A 21,447-nucleotide genomic window follows, 5' to 3' on the forward strand; every position below is an offset into this window, starting at 1 on the left:
TTGAACTTCTATGTATCTCGTTTTCTTAATTACTATCGGGTTGTATTACTTCAGGTTCAATTGTAACAGATTCAGTAATATAAAAATACATTTTCTTGATCTCTCAGCAAACTTCCCAGATCGATCTTCAGAAATATGTGCATAAGCATTACATCCAAATAATTTAATTTTACTCATATCAGGTTTGTAACCATAACTTTAGCTGGTGTAAGTCGTTAGGAAATGTACTTGTAGGAGTTCGATTTGTTAAGTTCACAGCAGCCAATACAGCTTCTTCCCAAAATGACTTAAGACCGCTGTACAAAATTAAATATCTAGATTTATCTTACAGTACAATTGTATTTTTCGGCTAATCCATTTTGCTGTGGATTCCTGTATATAGAATATTGTATACATAGTTATTCTTCTACCAGTACAAAAATCTCTACTTTTAGAACTATTCTCCCTAACAGTATCACATTTCAAATACTCTATTTTCATGTTGAATTTTGATTCAGTTAAGGCTACAAAACTCCTAAATTATGTTTTCACTTCACTCTCTTCTTTAATAAGGTATAACACTCCAAAATGACTGTAATCATCAATGAATGAAACATAATAATTTTTACCATCATGAGTAGGATGGCTAATTTTGTCACACACATCTATTGAAGTAAGTGTCGAGCTTTCCTATCACTTGTATCCTCATTAACAATGGAGAACGTGTCTGCTTACCTTTCAAGCATATCTCACATACGGAACTCACAGGAAATCTACAAGTGTCCCATCCGCCACAACTCAGGTGTATCATTGTCCAATGTTAACCACATCTGAATACAATTGCAAATCTATAAAAAACAAATTACCAATCAATTTTCCAGTAATAATTGTCTTACCGATAATTGTTGAAAGTTGTAAGAAAGATTGTCACAAACAAAAACATGATTCAAAGTAACTGAAAGTCCTTCTTTAGATATAGTTGAGAAACTATATTGAAATTTTGCTAAATTTGTTTGTCTATCCACTGCTTTGCAATTAGTCAAAAATTGAATATATTTTGACATAAACAGCTAATTTGTACAACCAGATATACACTATTCATTACATTTAAATCACAGCTGACTTCAACTTCCTGTTTTGTGTGACCACCAAGAAATGCGATTTCTTTGCTTTCAACATTACTAATATTAGCAGTTTCATGATTTTTAGACAATCCTTTTGGACATTTCGAGTGAATATGCTCAATTTTAACAAACAACGAACTTTAAAAGTATGTTTGTCCTTACCTTTATATTTTTCCTAGTGAATATGCTCAATATCAACGAACTTTAAAAGTATGTTTGTCCTTACCTTTATATTTATCATGGCCAACAAAGGCATGCGAAGGAACAGGTACACTAGTAACTTCCTTTGTTTTTAAACAAATCATCTTCTGCCGATCAGAACGAAATAGAATATGAATGGATGTTGATACTGAACTAAATTTTATCAGGCATTGCAGATATAAGTGTGGTGATATTTTCACTATCATCGATATTACCTCCTACATCATTTAATTCTCTTAAGGTTTTATCAAAATCCACCAAAAACTCACCCAAGTTGCTGCTTCTTTAAGTACTACGTTGCGCAACCTTTTCTGGATTTGTACCCGAGATTGAAGTCCTGTCTTTTCGTAAACAGCTTTAAGAGCATCCATCATTCCCGTCGAAGTTTCCCATCAGGTTTTAATTATTCCCAAAACGTTATCTCCAACTAACTAAACAATAATATCCTTTGCAGTCGAATCATTTTTAACTAAGTAACACCATGTCGTTAAAATGTTCTTTCCCATCGAAATTTCCACGAATTAAAAGCGGCTCCATTAAATTACTTTACATTAGCAATAAAAAAATTTGAAACATACGTTGGATACTTTTTTTTATCACCTCTTGCCCATGTCCCATTTTCTTGTTTTATTGGTGGAATCAATGTTCTTCGTTTTTTAAATTTTTTGTTCTTTTTATAATGACCAGTTTCTTCGCCCGGGCTTAGATTTATGAGATCTGATTTTTTCTTTTTAATTTCTGTTTTTCTGTTTTGAAAAATTTTCATCTTGTAGATCCTTCGATTGGTGCCACTTTCTTTGCGCTTTGTGTTTTTCTTACACAAGTTTCCTTATAGGATGATTGTTTCCCACTGTGTTTTCGGAGATAATATCAGCCATACATTCATACAAAATGTTTTATGCCATTTATAATATGAGACAAAGACCTATATATGAATTAATGAATATATAAGAATTGCGTTGCATTTGTATGTCCGTGAATTTATTTTATGTGGTCTGATGATCGTGTACAAAATGTTAACACCTAAATTAGTAATCACGAAATTTCTCCTATACGGGTTATTCGTATAAAATTTTATTAACACTCATGAACTCACATCTCCAAATGTTTTATCATTAATTTTTCTATGTAATTTTGAAACGCGAGAACTTAGTATTTATACATTTTCTTTTTTTAGATTTCAAGGCATGGGGATTATTCATACCGCAAAGAGAAATCTGGTATCGGAATTGTTAAGAAAAAAGATTCAACTAAAAAAAGAATATATTGCCAGAACGGAATCCAGGGTAAGAGAATTGACACAGAAGGAAATAGTAGAGGTGAGTTTTTTCTGAAAATTGTTAGTACCAATTTTTTGATAAAAGGATTCTTTAGACTTAAGTTTAGATTGACCAAAGCTAGTTTGAAAAGAGACACCAATGTTTAAGAGAGGAGAACATGCGCATAAAAAAATACGTTTTATAAACTTCGTTCCCGACAAATAATAGTTCTTTATTATTCAGTGTAGTCCCCGAACATCAATACAGTTGTTCCAACGAGATTTCAATTTATGAGATCCATCCCGGAATTGGGGATCTGGAAGGGCTCTAAAATACGCTGTTATGACCTCATAATTTGATGAAAAACGATTTCAACGCATAAATTGTTAGGTATTGAAACAGAAGTGGCTAGGGGCCAAATTTGGTGAATACGGTGGATGTTCCAACAATTCGAACTTTAATTCATGGATTTTATGATGAAAGGATTTTTTTCTTTTGCAAACCGAGTCTTTTTTCTGAATTTTTTTTTTCTTCAGCTGGTCTGATAGATTAATAATATCCAGAATTTATTGTTGTATAAGTTTTGCAAGTAATCCACAAACAATATTCACTTCACATCCCAAAAACCTGTTGCCAATTTCTGGACACAAATTCGTTCGGAGCCGAAGAACCAGGTTCACATCACTCTTTAGCCTCTTGTTTTGATTCAGGATCATGGTAATAGACTCAAGTCTCATCCCTAGTGATGAATAGATGCAAAAACTCCACTTTATCCTTTCGAAACCGCTCTAAATGTTACTGAGAAAGTCGCATTCGAATTTGTTTTTGTTCCATTGTTAGCGAATGCGGTACCCATCGTGAACACAGCTTTATGAAACCCAGTACTTCAATCAAAATATTGCTTCCACTGCCCAATTACATACCTAGGGCTTCTCGTTTGTGTCACTCGACGATTTTCCAATACTATTCTGTTTTGTTTAAAATTTTTCTTGTTCTTGTTCTACGTTCTTGTAGCTTGTCTTGTTACTGCCTTTGCAACGCCGCAGAAGGGTTCCGGTCGAATGAATAGCCTGGTTTGGCCATTTCATTTAATTTTTGGTTGCCCTTATGACCCTCGTACGCTGGTACCCCGGCTACCGTAACCTTACTACGGTCTCCTAGTTTATTTAGGGCATCCACTCAATCCTATTCTAGACTAGAATTGACCTCTGCAGAATTGAGTGCCTTAAACGCAGCTCGACTATCTGAGAAGATGGCAATTGAACAGTGCGTTCTTTTCTGCCTTTCTATTTCTTCCACGCAGTGATGTATTGTCGTTATTTCCGTCTGGAAAATTGTGACATCCTTGTATAGACTTACTGGGAAATGTATCCCTTGCTTTGTTCCTATTATACTGGCCACTACACCATCAGATTGTTTTGAGCCATCAGTTGACGAGGTAGCTTCTACTTGTATGTACTTTCCTTCCAGTTTTCTCTGCCTGTTGTATTCATTTTTAATTTATTGTCAAAGCTATATCTAGTAGCCGTTGCATCGATGGGTTGCCACATTACGATATCTGCTTTTAGCTCCTCGATTAGCTTTCTATTGTCAGCACTATGCGCTTGAATTTTAAGTTGCTGACTATATATTTCTTTGCATCACAGATCTGGCTTCGCCCTGTATAAAGATATGAAGTGGTGGTTTTTACAGCAGGACTTCCAATGCCGCTGTAGTAGTTGTTTTTATGTCCCCCGTAATACACAGATATGCTAGCCTTTGTGTAGTACTTAGCAGCCTTATTGCTCCCACTTGCTGCGTCTTTGTCCACCACGATACAGGCCCATAGGTTATCGTTGGTCTAATAACCCTTGTGTATAACGAAAGGGTCATTTTGGGGTTGAGTTCCCGAATTTTTACCGCACATCCTTCTACATCTTCCCAAGGGTATAGTAGCATATAAGCCTATGATCAAAATATACCCCTAGGTACTTTGTTTCTTTGGCAAACGGAATCTGTTCCTCCAGTACTGGTAGTTTTAGGCCTTGTAATGCTGTCTTTTTTTGTGAAGTTGATGATTTGTATTTTTTGAGCTTTGACTGTCAATCTTTCTTGTTTACACCAGTTATCAACTATATTTAGAGCTACTTGCCTTCTCCCGGATACAACCTGGGCGAATTTGCCCCTGGCGACGACTGCAATATCGTCAGCGTATCCTAGACAGTAAAAGTATTTTGTGGACAGATTTTTGCGAAGATCATCTACCAAGGTTGTCCAAACTAGAGGTGACAACTTCTCCTTGTGGACAGCTTCCACCTGTTCTTGCGTTGATGGTTGCTTTATCCAGAGCGGCTATTACTATCCAATTCTTCAGGAATTGCCTTTATCCATCTGCATATTACAGCAGGTATGCCTTGTCTACTCATTGCTGTAACCACTGATTTGGTGGTAACATTAAATTTCCTTTCAATATCTAAAAAGCGGACATTGCTATCTCTTTTTGTCTTTTATTTACTTCGAGGTAAACCTATTAAGATCATCCAATGCTGAGACCCTAGATTTATCAGGTTTATATGCATATGAGGATTGCTTAGGGGAGTATCTTTTAGCACTTCGTCTATTATGTACTTATCTAGAAGTCTGTTTCCAGCGTTTTTAATAGAAAAGAGGATGGGCTTATTGGTCCATAGGATTTATACTTTACCCACCTTAAACAGGTATATCACTTCAATATTTTGCCATATTTCCGGTACGACGCCATGCTAAACTGGTTTTGAGGATCTTGTATGTATGGTATCAATACCTCTAATCCCATATGCAAGAGGATATATGCCATCTGTCCCTGGAGACTTTTATGTCTAATATTTATTTATAGCCTATATAATTCTGCTTGGCCTCGTGGCCAAGCATTGGCCAACATTATTTTTCATAACTTTGTAATCAAACCACAATTCTTTTTTATTTTCTGTATGAAAAATTTCGATTACTTCTTAGTTATATATAACAAAGCGCGTTCTGCACTTTATTTTATTTCTGCCTAAAAGAAGATCCTTTCTAGTAATTGTGGTCCCGCCTTTACCAGTCTCTTTTCTGATGGTTATGGTAGAATTTATAGAATTTATACTTTAGACCTTGTGATGGTCTGGTGATTGCTGTGACTATTTCCCAATCTGTAGAACTTGGCCTAGTCGGCCTTTGGTCTATGTTGGTTCGCCTATCAGCATCATTCAGAATTGTTGAGTCCGGAAAGTGCGTTTTTATGAGTTCTTTAGACGTTCCTCTATGGTCTCCGTAAATTTGCCATTAGCTTTCTTTAGACGCTTCGCACTTCTGCCTTTAGCCTCTTTAAACCGTTGTTCCATAAGACTGTATTACTGCCCGTATCATTCCATGTTTTTCCGGACAGTTTTCATTGTAAGCCGCTGTATAGCTTCGCTCACCGTTTCTGCTGCCGAATTTATAGCCTCTATGCCTCTAAACTAATTCGTACTTTCCCCGAGATTTCTACTGGGAAATTCTCTATATCCTACCCAGTTTGTATCTCTAGGATACTGTATTTAATTTCCGATGGAAATAAATTGAGGTCAAGTCGTATATGTCTGTGATCCGAACATGAGGGTTCATCAGACACATTCCAATTTGTTATATCACTTGCTTTGCTTATGCAGAGTGTTAAATCTAACACTTTTTTGCGTGCCCTCGTGACAAAAGTTGTTTTGTTTCCTACATTGGATATAATTACTTGTACTTACTTACTTGACTACTTGTTGTAAAGTGTTACATATTATAGAGCATTTTACTCTATGGTGCAGCTGTGTGGTCTCTTGCGGTTAGTACACTAAACCGCATTGAAGCAGTTGAAATGTAAACTCTACAGAGATATGTACGAGTGCCATAGACTACACATGCCAGGAATGAAGACATTTTAATAACTGGTGGCTGCGAACTGGAAAAACTCAACATCTTTAAGAAAATTTTTCATTTTCTATCCTGGCCATATCCTTAGGGGAAGCAAATATTACATTCGTAGACTAATTTTGCAGGAGGTACAGGAGTATCCAGTCTCAGGAAGAAAACAACACTCCTGGTTAAGAAATATAAGCGACTGGTGAAACATCAAAAACGTACTTATTACGAATATTACGAGTATATTACGAATAGCCGAAAACCGCACTCAAGAAATGTAGAGGTTAAAGTTTAGATGTAGAGTTACGTTTAAAGAGTACAGACAACCGTTAACGGGCGGCTAAGCACAAGGCACAAGAAGAAGATTCCAATTATTGAAAGCATTATGAACAATGTCAATAAAGGTGTTTCCTTTAGTTAGGTTCTTTAAAATTTCAAGTATTTAAGTAAACTATAAATTTTTAATATATGAAATGCTTAAAATGAATGATAATACTGGCTAGGTAATCAAAACATATTTCTATTGAATCATTTTTTAGAAAATTAACATTATTTTTGATAACTTTGTAATCAAACCACAATTTTTTTCAAATTTTATATATGAAACACTGCGGTTACTACTGAGTAATAACAAAGTGCTTTCTGCAATTCATTTCATTTCTGCGTAAAAGAAGGTAGCTATCCTTTCTAGTATATTGAAGATATCAAATTGTGGTCTCGCCTTTACCGATCTCTTTGTCGTTGGTTATGGTAGAATTTATAGAATTTATACTTTACATAGTGATTTCATCCCAAGTTATTATTCATGTCTCAACAAATAGCATCGAGTTCAGGATCAATTTATGCTTTGTGTGTTCAACGAAGGAGAAAATAGTGATAATTTGGTTTTCATAATAATCTAGGAACAAGCGAGACACTGGTTTAGAGGTGTAGAGATGTCAATTATCCTGTGTACATGTGCTTTATAGTCTTTGAGAAAGCATTCGACATAGTTAGACATAGAAAATTGATGGATATTCTTGGACGAATAGGAGTAGACGACAGACTTAAGAATTATACAAAATCTATTCTATCATCAGCAAGCAAATGTCAGAATTGGTCTAGATACTTCCGAATCAATTGAAATTTTCAGTGGGGTTAGACAGGGTTGCATCTTGTCATCACTGCGGTTCAATCTGTACTCCGAGCATATTCTCTAATATGTACTTGCCAGGGTAGACGTCGGTATCACGGTGAACGGAAGTAAGATCAGTGCTTTAAGATATGCGGATGACAGTGTTTTGCTTGGAAGTGCTGCGGAAGAACTACAGGTAATAATTGACAGTGTTACTGGAGAATGCGAAGAATACGTCTTTACTTAAAACTGAATAAAATCAATAAGGAAACTAAATTCCTGTAGTTGGCTGTGTACCATGTACCACAAAAAAATTTATTTACAAAATTCCTTTTTCTATCTATCTATATAAAGATTTTTACAGCTGTCGCCGCCTTCCTTCTTTCAGCCAACGTCTCCAGTCCTTTCTGTTCTGCCATTCTCCATCTCTAAGCTCTCGTCTTTCCATGGCCTCGTCCACTTCATCCCTCCATGATCTTCGGGGTCTACCTCTTTTCCTCCTTCCTATTGGGCTCCAATCCGAAATCTTTGTTATCCACCTTGTATGATCTGTTCTACTGCCATTCTTCGTTTTATCTCCTCATTTCTGATGCGATCCATTTTTGTCACTCTGCAGCTTCTTCTCATGAACTCCATTTCAGTTGCTGTAATTTTGGACCTGTTTCGTTTATTTATTACCCAATTCTCTGCTCCACAGGTCATTATACTGCTTACCAAGGTGTTATAAATTCTCTTCTTTGTATTTCTGGTAATCTGTCTATCCCACAGTACCCCGTTCATTTGTTTAATACATGTTCTTGTCTGTGCTAATCTGCTGGTTATCTCTTGCTCGGTGGTTCCATTTTTTGAGAGTTCTTTTTTAAAAGGTTCCTTTTTAAGAGAATTCCTTTTTAAAAGGTATAATAATAAAAACCCTATCGGGCTACATCACAGAACGTTTTTGGAATAACTATTCCATCATCAGTGTTATCTGGATGTACATGTTTGAAGCCACTAAATATTTGTGGGTAAAAACCCATAACTCCCAGTGGAGTCCCAGTGTATTCTTACGTTGCTATGTGATCAATTCCTTTTATAACTTAAACATCATAGTTTTTAAATATCAAAGATGTAACTCAAAATTAATCAAACCACATTTAAAGACAAACTCTCTTCTCTGCGACAGAGAATGCAATAAAAGAGGAACAAAATACGTAGTTGAATACTCTCCACAACAATACACAAGCAGCTAGATTAAATTATGTAGAAAAACGTAATAAAGCAAAAGATATTGATAGAAACGCACATTAGGAGTCTTTGAATAGATTTATATCTAATACTGAAAACAGAATATACGGAAGACAGGAAGTAGCTTACAAAATTATGCGAAAACTTCATAAACAAGAAAAGGACGCTGCACAGCTGTACATAATAGACAAAGATACATGAATAGAACATTTTCGATAACTATGGACGGAACAAGTAGAGGAAGAACATGAAGGATATAAAAATAAACATAACAATTTGAAGACTTTCAACACTGTTTAATTAATTCTGATGTAATGTTGTCTGACCCTGGTGATTTTTCCATTTTTGAGTTAGTTGATTGCATACTTAATTCCGAGCGTGTGAAGGTTTCTTCTCTGTGGTCGTTGATGTCTTGGGGAGGAATTTTTATCATTTCGTTATTGGCTTTATTTAATCGTTTTTTAACCCATAACTGGTACCGGCAAAAAGTTATCTCGCAGCGGCTATTGACGTGTCACTGTGATGCAGTTTTAAAATTCTGAAATAAAGAAAAATCATTAACTACTACATTTATTTCACGTCATAAAAACTTTTTTATATAACGCTAAACTAATTTAATATAAAATAAAATGTTATTTACAACTTGGGCATATTTTCAGAGCACATTGTAAACATATTATTTAATTTGCACACAAAATAGTTTGTATTTGTTTTCCAGGCGTTTCTCTTCCTTTTAGATATATTTTGTATTGGTAGTGGTGCAGGTGCGTCGTCTCTATCTACTCCAAGGATATTCGCTGCGAGACGTTGAAGTTTCCGGGATACATTTAGGTTGTAAAGTATTTTCTTCATAAAGGGTGTTCCATAATAAAATTTAGTTTTCAAATTAGCCTTATGCCGACCCTGTGCAATTGTATGAAGTCTTACGACTGCCGTCGCCTCGTAGAATCTTGCGGATTTAAAGAGAATTCATTGTCAGTATTGTCAGTAGCCTTATATGCTGGAGGCATACTTTAAAGGCGATGATTCGTTCACCATAGCTCGTCGTCAGTTTTGTGAACACTGGGCTAATGAGAATCCACGACAATTACACCAGAAGCAACTCCATTCTAAAAAAGTGACCGTGTGGTGTGGCATGTCTGCACACGGAATAATTGGGCCATATTTCTTTGAAGGTCCAAATGAACGCAATGTAAGTGTAACCAGCGAGCGGTATGTCGACATGGTAAGAAATTTGCTTGCGTCCCGAACTACAGAATTTTCCGGGTTATAATGAAGACGGTACCTGGTTCCAACAAGATGGTGCCACACCACATACAGCCATTCTCTCGATGAACGCGGTTAGAGAATTGTTTCCAGGCACCGTCATCGCATTAAGCGGTGATATCCCCTTTCTGCCACGATCGCCTGATCTAACTCCGCTGGACTATTTTTGTGGGGATACCTAAAGAGTGTGGTATACACTGACCCCCCATCAACCAGAGCACAGTTAAAACATCGTATTCGAAACGCTATTGGAAACATTCCTGTGAATATGTCGTGTCAACGAGTTTTTGCTAGCTTTAGATCCAGATTGGAGCAGTGCCAGGAATAAGACGGTCAACATTTAAAAGACCTTTTATTTAAACATTAAAATTCGCATGTCTTTTGATTTTAAATTTTTAATTAAACTTATTTTAACATGTATGGTAACGGAGTTTCATTTATTCAAAAACTAAATTCCATTACGGAACACCCTTTATATGGCGTGTACAGTGCAATGTCTAGTTTATCTAGATTTAAACTCTTTTTGCATTTTTTTTTGGTTTGTTGTTGAGAAGTGTCCAGTTCTTCCATTTCTTTTCTTGTTTGTGATCTTTTCTTTCTTCTATGTGACGTCTTCTCTTTCCTCAGCATTTTATATATGTCATCTTCTGCTGGTGACAGACATAAAATATACCTCATGTTCTCAGTTTATACACAGGTATTTATTTTGTTATACCTTGTCCTGTGTGGATTATTAAGAATTTGAAAAAATTGCATTTCATACGTCAATATCTACAATTTTATAAATGTTAAAATGATGATGTGTATAGTACTTTAAGACATATTTTGTGGTTTGATTATAATTAACCAATCTAACATAACAAAAATAATGATAATAATTGTTAACATAAATTTTATATTTACATGTATTTTATTATTTTAAAATTAGCAGATGGTTTCACCCATTATGTGATGAATTTGATTAATTCGTTATATTACCGGTGCCCTTGACATCCACTATTATAGAAAGTTTGAAAAGCGAATAATTATAAGGATTTATTAGTTCTTCATTAATTTTGGTTAAAAACATAAAAATATTTTAGATATTAGGTATTAAGAAGAGAGTTCTTTTAAAACGGAAAAATAGGTAAATAAAAAAAAATGTTTTTATGTATTAGAACGTGATCTGCTAATTTTTGGTACTTTTATATTTATGTGGAAGAGAAAAATGCATATTTTATAAACAAAGTCGCAAAATCATGTTAGTTAAACCATTTGTAACTCAACAATGGCTGTACCTATTTTCATGATTTTTGATTTGTTTGATATTTCTGAAGCCTGGAATAGTAGAATAACTATTAAAAAAAGGGATGTGGCACTACGCTAGTGACCGAGCAGGGGAAGACAGCTTTCTTATCCTCTAAGCAAGGAACAATGGTTTTAATTTACTTTAATTTATTTTATTTCTATTCGATTCCATAATCGATTCGCTAAGATAATCCATTCGATTCGATTCTATTCGATATTTGATTCGATTCGATAATCGATTCAATTTGATATTCGACTCGATTGTATTTTATTTTATAAAATTTATAAAAATAAACTTATTTAATAACTTAAACAAACCTAAATCGTGACTTCTTTCCGTCAAAAATATTAAATTTTATTTTATATTATTCTATTGTATTTTATTAATAAACACGCATGCATGGCACTGCGTTTACTACTCCATGTAGTGTGTGGTCGAGCGAAGTGTATGGTCGCGCGAACTGTCGTTACAGTTTTTACTATCGTTTGAATTGGATTTAGTTCGATTGGAATATATTGTATTGTATGCTATTTTATTTTTATTTTATTTTATTTTACGTAGTGTGTGGTCGCACGATTTTCTTTACATTGCGTTTCTCTTGTATTTATTTTTTCTCACCTTTTTTCCAATCTTGAACCCTCAACAGAAAGAAGTATATTAAGTTAATGGAGGCAATTGATGATGAGGAAATGGTGGCTTATTTTTTCTTGAAGCGCCCGGCGGAACTGGCCATATCGTCATGTCATTGATTTTGGTCATGCGAAATAGCTGTAGCAATTGCTTCTGGAGTAGCGGCAACGTTGATTGAAGAATGCCGAACGACTCTTTAGCATTAAACTTGCCGTTAAACCTACAAACTACTGAAGATTAGACATACAACGTTACAAAATAGTCAGTATGGCCAAAGCTTTGGTAGAAAGTAACATCATCATCTGAGATAAATGCACAATGACGTACAAACGCTCATTGAAAGCACTTAATCGAACTATGAAAGATCTGCGCATTAACTTTAGATGTCTTCTGGGTGCAATGATTCTACTGTTTGGTGATTTTCGCTAAACACTACTAAACCCTACTGCGAAAGAAATAAATACTTGCCTCAAATCGTCGTCTCCGTGGCACCATGTAAAGAAACTTGCACTGACGACAAATATGTGAGTTGTATTACTAAACGATCTTTTGGTCGGAGAGTTCTCTAAACAATTGCTAGCTATCGGCAATACCGTATTCTTGTCGACAAATCCAGCGGATTGATTTCGTTTCTGCTGAATGTTTGCAATTTCGTCTCAACCAAAGGAGCAGCTCATTAACAAACTGTTCCCGAACATCATTGCAAATCACAAATATCACAATTGGTTGAGTGAAGGAGCAATCTAAGCAGCAAAAAACAAGGATGTAGATACCTCAAGGATGAATTCAAAATCAAATCGTTGGTCTACTGCATTCCTTCAAATCTATCGACTGTTGCGAAACAACCGAAGACGTCGTCATCATGCTTAGAAACCTAAACCAACCAAAACTATGTAACGGACGCATTCCGTTTTCCTGAAGAAAAATTTGTGCATAACGAAGTTATCATTCCGAGAATTCCGATGCTACCAACCAATTTAAATGAATTCAATATTAGATTCGTCTTGCATTCATCATGATGATAAACAAATAACAAGGCCACAAGTGTTTGTGTTTGTGGACAGCATAATATAGGAAATAGTTGTTTCTCACATAGTCAATTGTACGTAGCGTATTCACATGTAGGCAAACAGCTGCTTTGTTCATTCTCGCACCTGACAACACAACGGAAAAATATAGTAGGTATATCGCAGGACAAGGACCTTCAATGAAGATAATCCACACGAGTCAACAAATGGTTGCTTTGCTGTTACGTGAATAGTTCCTTTTAAAACTTTGATCAAACTTAATTTAATTTTATATTAAGGAAATTAATATAAAGTTAAAATTAACTTCGGAACTGCGAAGCAGCGAAGTTCACCGAGTGAGCTAGTTGAATATAAAGTAAGGTATTTCTAACCAGCACACCAGGACACTAAATTTGGTCTAATTATGTACGTCATTATTATCATACGATCTATGTACACGTATTATAATCCACGATAGGGTTCACTGTGTAACCTGTTCCCTATACTATCCTCTGGGTGACGACTTTTTGTCACTTATTAATAGCTAATCTTTCAGAACCTATTTATTCATCGATTGTTACCGTTTCATCAGTTAAACAGCATATAAACCATCAAATATAGTTGCAAATATATTTTATTTTAATTTTGGTTCACACAATGCAATAATAGTTCCACCACTATTGGCTGCATATGGTATATGTAATATGTTTCTCTCGAGATTTTGTTAAGTACATAAATATTGGAAATATCTTTAACATACTTATCTCCTAATAGCTGAACCTGCTATATACGACTTTTTTAATTCTAAAAATAATAATTTAAATACTCTACGTTAAGTACCGCTAGACAAATTTAATTTTTATTAATAGAGTGTTCTAAATTGCTTGAAAAATCAACGCCCAGATCTAGGCAAACGTTCACACTTTACAGTGCATGTAGAATTATTATTATATCAGTCATATCCTTTCCATATTATATTCTCCCATACAATGTAAACTCTCAAGATAACGTGCACAACAATGTAGTTTTTACGGGCGGATAACATGATTGGTATTTCCAGTGTTGCTAGTTTGACTGGTGTTTAGCATTTTTTAATTATTTTACAAATTATATCGTAAATCCTCATTTTATTATTGAATTGAATATTGAATAAAACTAATTGATTAGCAGGTAAGTTTCGGGTTAATAATTCGTACTGAATAATTTTTTTAAATATTTCTGTTTAACATTGTTTCTAAGATGTTTATTATTACAACATAAATTTATACTACAAATCCCATAAACTTTATAGACTTTTATATTTAGTCATTTATTTCTAATTACTTCCAAAAAGCCAAGTCACTTTCTCATGTTTTTTAAGTTCCATATCCGTTACGGTGCTTCACAACATCATTCCACTCTGTGGAAACAGCTGTTTTTTGATCTGCAGTCATATCGTTCTCGTAGGTTCTACAGCTAGGATATTCGTCTTCTTACCACACTCATCATCATCATCATTGGCTCCACAACCCATGGTGGGTCTTGGCCTGCTTAAGGATGTCTCCATTCTCTTCTATTCTTCGCCTTGGCTTTCCAGTTTCGTACTCCCAACATTCTCAAGTCTTCCTCCACCTGATCCTTAAATCGTGCTCTGGGTCTGCCTCTCCTTCTCACTCCATCTATTCTTTGGTTATAAATATGTTTTGGTGGTTAACCTATAATAGGTTAAGGTCCTTGTAACACCTAGTCAGGCCTGCTCAACAATTCTTAGGTATATTACTGTGTTAAAGTGGTCCTTCTAGAACTCTCGAAGGGTAAGGTATATGTTCTCCGTCACCCCAAAGCAGCGCCTTAAAATGTGCTTGGTATACAACTTCTTAAAATTAGAAATCACTTGCTGATCCATGAGCTGCAAGATAGAAGTGATGGTGGCTGGTAGGAATCTTTATAAACTTGAACTCTTGGAGTAAATCATCTTCGAGATTTGGTGGGTGAGAAGGGGCATTAGGTTGTTTTGCTGTTGTGATATTTTTTAACAGAAGGGGCAAACACCAGGTTTATCCACTCCACAAAGAATTTCCTGGTGACCCACGCCTTTGCATTTGCCCTCCGCATAACTGGCAGTTTTTCTTTTAAAATCCTATGTGACTTAAAGGCTCTGAGATTTTGTGAATGGTACACTAGAAGAGGTTTGATTTTACAGTCGCCACTCGCATTGGCGCAAAGTAGTAGAGTTAATCTATCTTTCATAGGTTTGTGACCTGGCATCGTCTTCTCATCTGCGGATATGCAAATCCTATTCTACATCTTTTTCCAGAAAAGCCCTGTCTCGTCACAGTTGAAGACTTACTGGGAGATGTATCCTTTGGCTTCTATCAGTTCGGAAAACGTTTTGATGTAAACCTCAGCTGCTTTCAAATCCGAACTTGCTGCCTCACCATGCCTGACGACGGAGTGAATGCCGGTCCTTTTTCTAAAGTTGTCAAACCAGCCCCGACTGTCTTTAAACTAGTCTTCCGATTCATCCTTTGTGGAAGTGTGTGGAATCTGTTGCAGCAAATCTTCGTAAATCGCTCGTGCCTTCTCACATATGATGCTTTGTGTTAAGGGCCCTCCTCGAAGCTGCTTCTCTGTCAACCACACCATTAGTAGTTTCTCCATCATTTCATGGAGGGAAGTCCGGAACTTGGAAATTATTGTAACGCCCTTAGCTGGCATTATACCATTTATCACCTCCTTCTGTTTAAGTACAGTACATATTGATGTGGTACGCTCGTACAACCTCGCCAAGTCAGTTTTCTAACCTTGCTCATGTTTTTCAATGATTTCACGTTTTAGTTCAATAGACATCATCCTCTTCTTCGAACCCATGGTTGTAAAAATAAATGTAATATTGTAATGTACAAAAAGCACAAAACGCAAACCAAACTTATCAACAATACTTCGAAAATGAGAATGAGAGAAACAAGCAAAGCGGACAGGCTGAGGTCTATAGTAAAAATTTACACAGTGTAAATTACACCGACATCGAGTAGAATCCGAATTTTTGTCTGATTTAACTTAAAATGACCATTTAATTTGTCGGTCCAAGTCATAGTCACGTACAGACCCGTAAAATGATCTTTATGGCGAGGCCGTAAATATCTATTACCAGTAAAACTACCTTACAAAGCAAATTAGAAGTAGTCAAATAAGAGGTCTTAATTTGAATAAAAACCGATTCCTCGTATTTCAAATATTGCTCTCATCTCAAAGCAAAATAATCGTTCGCTCCACAGCTCGTATCTCAAAACACTCGTATATTAGGGCGCTCGTATATCGAGGTATAATTGTATATATATATTGTGACGATTAGGGTTTATAGAAAATAATTTATAAGTTATATACTACATAATATTAGATATAAAAAAGTATTTGGTTATTTTAAGAAGTTAAATACTAGAGAATTTAATAAAAATATATTTATGTGAGGGCATTTTAAGAAATTAGCATATAATAATTGTAAAAAGTTGTATTTTAGTAATTATAATGTGGTAGATATATTTAAGTGAGCCATGTGACTAGGCAACCAACTATACAAACTCTGTCTCCAAGTGACATTTTAGGAAATTTTTAGGAATATAAAGTGGGGTTATAATAATATATTGTTTGAAATGTGTATTTTATTAAATTAGAGTGTTAGTTACTAATTTGAATGTTTATTCTGATCTGAAAAGCCTAAATGTCAACAAAATTATCAATGGAACATTAACGAATTCTCCAGAGTGCAGAGTGTGACCATTGTTTACGGTCGAACATTCTGGAATAATGATTATGTCGGTGGATGGAACAGATATTTTTTTCGAGAACATCCATATCGAAGAAATAGAACGAAATTGGAACATGATCTCTTACCAGATGATTCTAGAATATCCAAAAAGATATAAATACCCGTGATTTGGATTCAAGATGGCAGTTTTTAGTCAGAAGTCAGGCCAGTTCATTATGAAAGTTAGTGAAGTAAATTGTTCAGAATTTTCAAGAAGTCAGTCAGAAAAGTTTAGTAAGAAATATGAAAGTTAGTTGGAGTCAGTGAATCAAGTACAAATAGTCCAATTGTTTAATATAGTGAGTTAAATGAAGATTAAAAATTATGCATATAATTTAATGCACATTTATAATTATACACAAATAATTATTGAAGATTAAAAAAAAGTATATTGGAAGAAATTAAATTATATTATGGTTGGAGATTAGTATAAATCAACTTATAATAATTGGATATTGGTATATTGAAAAGAAGAATAAATATAAATGCTGTTTGCTGGTTTGGTGGTGGTGTATAAATGCTGGTGAAGAAAAATATATCTTAAATTCGTAGAAGCTGATAATTGGAAAAAGAAATTTCACAAAAACAAGGATAACCGAAGTACGAAGACATTCAGTGATGATTAGAATATATATGGTGGAAAACAGTTCATTTAGGCATTCAGTGAAAGAAAGGTACAAAATTTTGTTAATATAATTTAGTTAGTGTTATAACAATTTCAATTTTGAAGATAGTTTGTTTAAATTTAACATTGTCTATAGAATTTAATTAGTTTTATAAGAACATCAATTTAAAGATAGTTTATTTTAAATTTACATTGGCTAGGTTAAATATATATGTGTGTTTCATAATAGTTATAATAAAGATAATTTAAAAAAGTACTTACAAGCTAATTCTTTGAGAACCGCGATAAAAACCCTATATATTATATTATTAAAAATACTCATTGCTCATCATTCAAACAAACAATACATCATAACAATATATATATATATATATATATATATATATATATATATATATATATATATATATATATATCAGTAATCTGCATGTATTGTCGATTTTTCTTAATTTTTCGGGTTTGGATGTACTTCTACATTCCATGTCACAGTTTTGAGGTTTTTGTTTCCGTTTAATAGGTTAGCTGGTTTAGTAGGTACTTGGAAGCACCGCTTTCTTGGTTCTCTTTTCCCCTGCCGAATCTTGTTCTCCAAAAACATATGATTAGTAAGCAAATACAATATAAAGGTTTTAAGTTATTCGTGAAAAATCTATTGAAATCATAAGAAAAATCGAACAACATTTTTTTGCTTAGAATATATTTTTCTATCGAAAGTTACCAACCCTCTAGTTAAAGTTGCCACCCCCAAGGTAAAAGTAGACTTTGGTAGAGTACATTTTAAAGTTAAGCGTAAATAGAGGTTAATAGTCCAGTCGTCAGAAATTTGACTACTAAAATCATACGAACAAGCTGAATTTTGCAGAGAATGTCAATTTTGGGACCCCAAAAAAGATGCAATAATGTTTTCCACTTTTACCCATTCAAGGCTGTTCCCTAAACTCTCACTCTTTCCGCACCGGTAGAGAAAAAAATGTTTTAAATACAAAATGTAGCTGAGATAATTTTGAACTTAATGTCAGGTACTCGCGCGAAATCAATTTTAAATAAAATTTGTATCAACTCGACGGTAAAAATTCGATATCTTTTGATCACAGTGTCCTATCGACACAAATCAAAAAGGGTTGTAAAGGTGAAAAGTGTAGCTTTCTTGAAAAAATTTGTGTTTTGTCGTAAATGAAGTCAGTTTCTATAAATATGTTAAATAAATATACGTTATGCAATTTTACCATTTTTTACGATTCTCAGTAGGATCAATAAAATTTATCACTTTTATTGACCAGTCGCTATGAAATTTCCATTGCTAAAGCCTAATATTCAAAAACTATAAACGAAATTTCGATTTTAAGTTTTTGCAACAAATATAAGGCTTTTGAAATTTGCCCAAAAAACGATGAAAAACGCAAAAAAAAATCACATGATAGAACGTCACGGAAAATACTTCCACAAAGACTGTGTTAGGTGGAATTGGGAGCTAAAGTTGTGTCGTTTCGAAAAACGTACTTTTCTAATAAAAAGGAACATTTTTAAAAGTTTTAGATCGTTTGTAATGTGAAAGTTCAGCGTTTTTTAGGCATATTTCAAATGACTCACATTTGTTGCCAAAACTGAAAACCGAAATTTCAGGCTCTATATATTTTGAAGATTGGCTTTAATAATGAAGGTCAATGGAAGTGATAAATTTTATTGATCTCATAAATATTTTAAAAAATGTTAAAAATCGCTGGAGGTTTTTTATTTAACACCGTTATAGAAACTGACTTCATTTGCGGTAAAATGCAAAAATTGCATACGAAAGCTGCTTTCTTTACCTTTAAAATGCATTTTGATATTTGTCGATAGGACACTCGATCAAGAGCTATCGAATTTTTGCAGTCGAGTTAATACAAATTTTATTTAAAATTGATTTCGCGCGCATACCTGACATTCAAAATCACCGGTCGCACCAAGCGATGTTTCTAAGAGAATGGTTCATTGTACATAAAAACTGCTAATAAACAGTTATTCAAAATTATTTCAGCAACATTTTTTATTTGAAACATTTTTTTCTATGGCGTAAGTACAGATTTTTGTTAAATCGATTTTTTTTCCTTTTCCCCCTACGAAGGGGCGTTTTAGGGGGAAGCCCTAAAAGTAGTAAACTTTTTTTGCTTCTTTTTTAGGTTTCCGAAATTGACATTCTCGGCAAAATTCAGCTTGTTCTTATGATTTTTAGAGGTACAGTGTAATTCGTATTTTTAACATTGGCAACGCCGCAAAATTTCATTGACGTTTATTGAATGTTATCATCACATCAAATAATTTTTTTGCTGCACTGTCTGTTTCCGCGTGAAATTGAATGTGTTTCTCTTGATATTATTGTTAGACGTAAAAAAGGTAAGATATAATCAATATTTAATTCAGTTTAATCAATTAAGCATGCATAGAAAGTAGCATTGTGGAATTGCTTTAAAATCTTGTCATTTGCTTGAATATATTTTTATATAAGGATAACAGACCGATAACAGAATGAATCGGTAGGAACAAATTATCAAAATAATTTATAGAAATCAACTAAATAATCTTTGAATCACACACACACACGGTTTAAGTTTAAAATAAAGTTATTTTAGAGAATTTATATTTTGGATCATTCAGTTTGTAAACAACGAAGTAAGATTATAGATTGATTTGACGTATATTACAGGTATATTTTTGATATTTTTCAAAACATTTAGTAATTGATGCCTTAATTCTAATTATTACTGTGATATTGCAATTTCAATAGTTATTTATTCTTCTTACTTTATAATTAACTGCTGTTACTTAACAAGATAACAAGTAACAACCACCATAATAATTATATAAATCGGTAGTTCTTCCGCGAATTACTATGCGTCATCATAAAAGTACACATTTTTATCTACAATATCACATAATATGTTGTTTTAAAAAGGATCTTTTAAGCATTAAACTGTGTCTATATCACATTTTGTAATGAATCATTTATATATTTTTAATTATATGTATTTATAAAACTTCTAGTATTTTTATTTTAGTAATTTCTATCGTTTGTATCTTATAATCACGTGCTAAAACTTGTATTAGTTATTTAACAGTAAAATAATATATTTTATTCTGTTAGTGTAATTTTATAATGGCTGCATATTTTTGGTATTTTTGAGTTACGATGGAGGTGTATCATGGATTGTCAGGTGGAATTTATCCTACTCTATCTTTACTAATATGGTTTTGTACCTTATATTCTACTCTTCTACATAACGTCTCTTACTGAATTGTATTCCTCCTACAACTTGTCTTTTACTCAGTTGTATTGCTTTAGATCAGACATGGGCAAACTTTTTGGGGGTTATAACTAGGGATGGCGGTTTTCGGTTATATCGTTTTTTTTTGCTTACGGTTTAACATAGCTGTTACCGGCCAAAAAAAGTTTGCACTTTCAGTTTGCTTCTGTATTTATAAAATAAAATAAAATTAGAATTATAGTTTTGTTCGGAATAATTACTTGAGAATAATAACTGTGATTGGGATCCAAAATAATAATCATCATCATCATTGGCTTTTACAACTCTTCGTGAGTTTTTGCCGCGTTTACTATTGCCTTCCATTGATTCCGATCCTGTGCTATTATTTCCCATGGCCTTACTTCCATCTTCTCCAGGTCTTCCCTGACTGCGTCTTTCCACCTTTTTCTAGGCCTTCCTGTCGATCTTCTACCATCTGGTCTTTCCCAAAACACATTGCTAATCAGTCTGTCGTCATCACTCCGTACCACGTGGCCTGCCCATCTTAATCTATTGGCTTTTATGTATCTTACGTTTCCTTTCCCGAAGAAAGTCTCTATTTCATTGTTGTATCTGCTCCTCCATTCATTTGTTACGCTGTCCCTACAAGGACCATATATAATTCGCAGGATTTTGCGTCCCCATACTAATAGCTTATTGATTTCTTTCTTTCTCAGTGTCCATGTTTCACTTCCATATGTCACTGCTGGTCGTATTATGGTTTTGTACATTTGGATTTTGGCACGCCTTGAGAGAAGCTTTGACCTCATTAGA

The 21,447-nt window shown here is 34.1% G+C and overlaps 1 protein-coding gene across 3 annotated transcripts in view; it reads left to right on the plus strand.

Annotated features, from left to right (window-relative positions):
- Rel (nuclear factor NF-kappa-B family member relish) overlaps positions 1 to 21,447 on the plus strand; it is a 78,998-nt gene that overhangs the window by 17,493 nt on the left and 40,058 nt on the right. For all 3 annotated transcript variants that reach the window (XM_072535364.1, XM_072535365.1, XM_072535363.1), the window contains exon 4: positions 2,482 to 2,623. In XM_072535364.1, coding sequence (XP_072391465.1) covers positions 2,482 to 2,623 — 142 coding nt within the window. The remainder of the gene's footprint in view (positions 1 to 2,481; positions 2,624 to 21,447) is intronic.

This window comes from Diabrotica undecimpunctata, chromosome 6 (assembly GCF_040954645.1).
Source record: "Diabrotica undecimpunctata isolate CICGRU chromosome 6, icDiaUnde3, whole genome shotgun sequence".
NCBI classification, from domain to species: Eukaryota; Metazoa; Arthropoda; class Insecta; order Coleoptera; family Chrysomelidae; genus Diabrotica; species Diabrotica undecimpunctata.